The 6,291-nt window shown below is 55.9% G+C and overlaps 1 protein-coding gene across 1 annotated transcript in view; it reads right to left on the reverse strand.

Annotated features, from left to right (window-relative positions):
* The window catches only part of LOC116860342 (paraneoplastic antigen Ma6F-like), a 6,058-nt gene extending 1,174 nt beyond the window's left edge, over nucleotides 1-4,884 (reverse strand). Inside the window, exons 1-2 of the mRNA XM_032846381.1 lie at nucleotides 4,795-4,884; nucleotides 469-2,170 (exon numbers count right to left, since the gene is read on the reverse strand). Of these exons, the coding sequence (XP_032702272.1) occupies nucleotides 469-2,160 (1,692 nt within the window). The 5' untranslated portion in view covers nucleotides 2,161-2,170; nucleotides 4,795-4,884. The remainder of the gene's footprint in view (nucleotides 1-468; nucleotides 2,171-4,794) is intronic.
* Between the last annotated feature and the right edge of the window lie 1,407 nt (nucleotides 4,885-6,291).

Here is a 6,291-nt window from a genome sequence, read left to right on the forward strand (position 1 = left end):
TGGGGGATCCCCGGTTTCATCTGCACCCGCAGGGCTGCACTCGGTGATGACTTCGAGAGCCGGGTCAACCCGGAAAGCATCTTCGTTGGCTGGGGAGGCCCCGGTTTCATCTGCACCCGCAGGGGTGCCCTCAGTGACGACTTCGAGAGCCGGGTCAGCCCAGAAAGCATCTTCGTTGGCTGGAGGGGCCTCGGTTTCATCTGCACCCGCAGGGGTGCCCTCGGTGACAACTTCAAGAGCCGGGTCAGCCCGGAAAGCATCTTCGTTGGCTGGGGGGGCCTCGGTTTCATCTGCACCCGCAGGGGTGCCCTCGGTGACGACTTCGAGAGCCGGGTCAGCCCGGAAAGCATCTTCGTTGGCTGGGGGGGCCTCGGTTTCATCTGCACCCGCAGGGGTGCCCTCGGTGACGACTTCAAGAGCAAGGGCAGCCCAGAAAGCATCTTCGTTGGCTGCAGAGGCTTCAGCAACCTCCTCACAGGCAGGGGCAGCCTGGGCGGCAGCCAGGCCTCCACTGTCCGCACAGGCCCCTACTTCCGGTTGGAACTGCTCACCGCTAACTGGGATGGCCTCCCATGCTTCAGTCTCCCGAATCAGCCGCAACATCCCCAGGAAGCCAGGTGGTCTCCTTTCCAGTCGCATCCTCCTCAGCTTGTTCTGGAGCAGCTCGCTCGGCCGGGCCCGCATTAGCACCTGCCTGGCGCGAACCTGGTCTGCGACGACAGGGTGAAAGGCCCCCTTCTCCACAGCCGACTGCAGCAGGCCCTCCAGACGCATCACATAGGCAAACAAAGTCTCCTGAGGCCGCTGAGCACAAGTCAGGAACTTGAGCCGGGCGGTCTCGCAGGAGTCCTTGTCCCCAAACACCTGTACCAGCGCAGCCAGGCAATCCTGCGAGGGCATGTCAGGATTTTCTGCCAGGAGGCTGCCCAGGAGCTCCAGTGCGGGGCCACCCAAGCTTTCCAGCAGCCGCCGCCTCCTCTCCCTTTCGGACACGTAGCGCCACGTGTACAGCATGTCGTTGGCATGGTCCAGCCAACTCTCAAAGGACTCTTGCTCTTGGGCTGCCTCTTCCAACCCAGAAAAGGCTCTCAATTCCCCAAAGGCTATATTTTCCAGCACAAGCTGCTGGGCCTGATTCCACTGCTGGGTCCAAGATCCTCCCGCATCTATGGCTCCTGAAACCCCCACAGCTCCTTCCTCCCTGGCAGTGCCTGCCTCCCCGGCAGCTCCCGCCATGCTCACAGATCCTGCCATGCCGGCAATTCCTGTGTCACCTGCCGCTCCCTCCTCATCAGACACCCCCCCTTCATCTTGGGCTCCTGCCTCCCGTGCAGCTCCTGCCACTCCTGCCACACCGGCAGCTCCTTCCTCACCTGCTACTTCTGCCACACCCCCAGCTGCTGCTGCTGCACCTGCGGCTCCCTCATGGGACACTCCTCCTTCATCGTCTGCTCCTGACTCCCGTGCAGCTCCCACCTCATCTGACTCTCCTCCATCTTCAGCTCCTGCCTCCCCTGCAGCTCCCACCTCACTCACAGCTTCTTCCTCATCTGCAGCTCCTGCCTCCCCTGCAGCTTCTTCATCTGACTCTCCTCCATCTTCAGCTCCTGCCTCCCCTGCAGCTCCTGCCTCACTCACAGCTTCTTCCTCATCTGCAGCTCCTGCCTCCCCTGCAGCTTCTTCATCATCTGACTCTCCTCCATCTTTAGCTCCTGCCTCCCCTGCAGCTCCTGCCTCACTCGCAGCTTCCTCCTCTGCAGCTCCTGCCCCGCCTGCAGCTCCTACGCCACTTGCCTGGCAAGCTGCTGCTTGACTCTGGGGCTGTGCAGGGAAATCTGGTCTATCCTGTGACTCTGAATCAGGGGCCTGGGGCAGAAAGACCACAGGCCAGGGTCCTCCTTCGCCTGGTATCTGTCGAGGGATCAAACTTCGGTTTAAATACTGAGCAAACTCGACCAAGGCGACCTTGCATCCAAGCTCCTTTCTGAACACTTTGCCCAGCAGTCGGTACCTGCCCAGAGGCCACAGGGCAGCGTGCACGGCCTCCTGGAATTCCTGGTCCCCGCAGTCATCAGGGATGCCCAGGATGAGCAGGGAACGGTGCGCGTTCACACCCATCCACCTGCACCAGTCAAGCAGCATTGCCAGTGGCATCGCCATTGCTGAGAACCTGAGGGTGGAGAGAAATGACTAGATAGGGGCACACAGACTGTCACGGTGTGAGCCTCAGCCCGTTGGTTTAGAGGGGTGAGAGACATGTTCATACCTACCCTACCATAGGCTACCCTACCGCATAGTCAAAGCCTCACATCCCTCGCAGTGGTGGCCTGGAGTGCTTCCACTCCGCATTTTGTTTGAGTTTAGAAAAGTTTTGTGATGATACATTAGTTTATTTACCAGACATAGGCCTAGTCCAGTTTTCTATTCTTTCTGACATCACTTGAAGGAAGTTGGTTTTTAGGGACGCCTGGGGGGCTCAGTCAGTGAAGCGTCTGCTTTTGGCTCAGGTCATGATCCCACGGTGCTGGGATCAAGTCCCACATCGTGCTCCTTGCTCAACAGAGAGGCTGCTTCTCCCTCTGCCGTCCCCTCTCCCTACTTGCGTGTGTGTGCATGTGTGCATCACAAATAAATAAATAAAATCTTAAAAAAATAAGGAAGATCCCCCCCAGAAATATGTCGAGTATTCAAATTTTTGGCATAATTTTTTCCAAAATATTCCCTGCATTCTCTTTTTAATGTCTGTCTCATCTGCAACAATAACACTCTTCCATTTCTGATGTTGGTAATAAATATTCCTTCTGTTTTTTCTTGATTAGTCTCACTAAGGCTTTATCACTTTTGTTTCTCCTTTAAAAAAAATGTATGGCTCTGTTAAATATCTACAATTTGCTTTATATTATTGATTTCTTCTTTTAGCTATAACATTTTTTCAGCCAATTCATTTTGCATTTAGTTCAGTCTTTTTTTTTTAAGTTTCTTTAAATGGACCATTGGGTCACTGATTTTATGCCCTTCTTTTCTAAAGTACCTACTTAGGAGTAAAACATTTTCTGCTGATTGTTTCTTTAGCTGCCTCACTAACTTGGATAAGTTGTATTTTTTAAATTAATCAGTTTGAAATATTTTCTAAGTTCCTTCGGGTTTCCTTCTTTGAGCCATGGGTTTCCAAATATTAAAGTTTATGTTATTATTATTTTTATTTTATAAAAGATTCCATCTGAGAGAGGCAGCACGAGCACGAGTGAGCACCAACAGGGAGAGGGGCGGAGAGAGACGCCAACTCCCCGCGCAAGGTGCACGCTTAGCCGACCGAGCCACCCAGGCGCCCCTATAATTCTTAATTTTAAATAAAATTCCCTGAGACTGAAGAACTTATTATGCAAAAGCATAATCCTTTAAAATTTCTGGAGACTTTTTTATGGCCCAGCATACGGTGTACGTGGGTGGAAGGGAACGAGGCTTTACGTTCTGTGGAGGACAAGGTTTTGCAACTCCCCCTGCTGGAATCCCTCCGCCATCTCTCGCAGAGGTGGGCGGAGCCCCTTCCCGAGCCATGCACGTGCTCAGCCGCCGGCCCCACGTGCCCGCCCATCCGCCTCCCCTCAGCGAGGCGCTGTTTGCGCAGGCGCAGAGCGTCCTCGGGCCGCGCCCGAACCGAGCGGTAGAGCCCGCCCAGTCTACGGCAAGCAGGGCGCCCCCACGGGCTGAGACTGCAGCCTCCGGCTCCGTGTCCTCGCCACACCAGCGAGCTCTGCCTTCTCCCGCCCCGGCCAGGAAGACTCCCCTCCCACACTCTCCACAGCCGCAGCCCGTCACCCTCCCTGGTCCCCCACCCAAGCAAAGTGCCCTCCCGGGGGGCGCACCCCGCACCGGCAGCGGCCCACTCGCTAGCCTCTGGCCTCGCCCCACACGACGCAGTTCCCCCCGCCAGCAGCGCCGGCAGCGGTGGGGGGGGCCTTCCCAGTCTCCCCCCCCCCCCCAGGCGCCACCCCCCCCGCCCGCCCCCGCCCCCCCCCCGCCCCCCCCACCCCCCCCCCCCAGCCGCCCCGGCAGGGGGGGGGGGGGCCCTCCCCGCCCCCCCCCCCCCCCGGTTCCTGTCAGGGGCGGTTGGCATCCTCGCCTCCCAGCTCCCACCAGCCCCGTCGCTCCCTCCGGACTCTCCGGCACCCCCACTCTCCGCGGGGGGGCCTCCCCCTCCCCCACAGAGCAGCCGTTAGACCTCCCGCCGCAACCCGAGCCCTGCGGGGCCCTAGCCTCCCACGCTCCAGCACCCGCAGCCGAGGGCCCGCTCCTCAGCCCCCAAAGCCCCCCCCCCGCGATGGGGATGTATCCCTGCCCTCTCAGCACCCTGCCAGGGAGCCGACCCCGCCGCCGCCTCCAGCCGCCCTGAGCCCCCCCCTTCCCACGCCTCACACTGGCTCAGCCATCAGGAGCCCTAAGCCCCCCCCACCAGAGCGGCCCCCCCGACCATTCCCCTCACAGCCAGCAGTCCCCCTCTCGGGCCCCCAACACTGGGATGCTGTTCCCTCAGCAGCCGCGCCTTCGGCCCAGAACCGCCCCCCCACCCCGCTCCCACACCACCACACGCGGCGACATTAGTCCTGCCCCCCCACCTCCCCTCACCCCGGAGTCCTCCCCACCAGGCCCCCATCGCTAGGAACCTTCCATTCGGGCAAACCCCCCGCCCCCCAACAGGAGCCCTCTCTTCCACCTCGGCTCCCTGACCGCAGACGGCCCCCGGCCCACATCCCTCCTTCCCCGTAACTGCCGAGCCCGTGCCCCTCGACTTACTTCGTCCCACTCAGAACAGCTCCACACGCCCACTCCGAAAGGCCTGAAGAGCTCTCGCCAGCCGCACAGCCAGGAGCCGAGTGGTGCAGCCTCCCGAGCACGCGGTGCGAAGCCCACAAGCGCTTCCGGCCGCTCCCAGAAGCCCCCAGGCGCCGGAGGCAGAAAGTTCTCGGGGCGTCTCTCGACCAGGCAAACGATTGGCTGAGGAGGGCACGTGACGAGGCACCGTGTTACTGGAGCGACCTGCCTCGGAGTCTCACGAGACTGATGTTCCGAGATCCGTGTTCCGAGACCGATGCTCCGAGGCTCGCGAGCCTCCCGAAGCAAAAGCCGAGCCGGCGCTCAGCGACCTTCCGCCAATGACACGCCTTACCAACAGGGCGGCGGGGATGGCGGAAACTTGCAGATGGAGAGCTCGTTGCGCAAAAATGCTCGAATTTTTTTCAGAAAGTTTATTTTCTATTCTTGGTAATGTCATGAAGACATTCTATATTTTTATTGATTTCTTATCTAGCTGTATCAGTCCCTAAGGCAGAAGTGTTAACATCTCTACCTATAATTACGAAAAAGTCTGTTTCTCTCTTTATTCTGTCAACTTTTGTTTCATACATTTTGAAGCCCTTTGATTGGATACAAGTACATTTATAAATTCCATGTGTTCCTGACTAATTGACCCTGATATCATTATTACCTTTCAGGTCAGGTAATATGCTTAGTCCTTAAACATATTATGTCTAATAGTCATATAGCCATTCCCACTCTCTTAGGCTTACTCTTTGCATGGTATATAATTTGGGATTCTCTTACTATTAACATATCTGAGTCATTATTTTTTTTTAAATTTGGTCTCTTGTAGACAGCAAAATCCTTGTGCTTTCTTCGTTCTGTCAAATCTCTGTCTTTCAATCGGAATGGTTAACCCATTAACATTGAGTATAATTTTTGAATGGTAGGATTTAAGTGTATGCTTTTACTATCTGTCTTAAGGGGCTCATCAGGCTTTTATAACAAAATACCATAGACCAGGATGCTTATGAACAACAAACATTTATTCCTCACAGTTCTGGAGGCTACGAAGTCCAAGGTTAAGGTGCTGGCACATTTTATATCTGGTGAGAACCCACTTCCCAGTTAACAGACAGCCACCTTCTCACCATGACCTCACATGGCAGAAGGGGGTGAGGAACCTTTGTGGAGTCTTCCTTATAAGGGCATTAATCCCATTCATAGACTCCTCTCCGTGACGTAATCACTTCCCAAAGTCTCTACCTCCTAAAGCATTGGGCATGAAGGTCCAGCATGTTAATTTTGGGAAGGACACAAACTCTCAGTCTGTAGCACTATGTTCCCTTTTTCCTGCCAGAGATAATCAATTATTTTAAATCCCATTTTAACTTGTCTGTTGCTTTTTTTAAGATTTGACTTATTTATTTATTTATTTATTTATTTGAGAGAGAGGGAGAGCAGCGGAGTGAAAGGGAGAAGCAGGCTCCCCGC

Source organism: Lontra canadensis, unplaced genomic scaffold (assembly GCF_010015895.1).
Source record: "Lontra canadensis isolate GAN:19392208 unplaced genomic scaffold, GSC_riverotter_1.0 scaffold174, whole genome shotgun sequence".
Lineage (NCBI taxonomy): Eukaryota > Metazoa > Chordata > Mammalia > Carnivora > Mustelidae > Lontra > Lontra canadensis.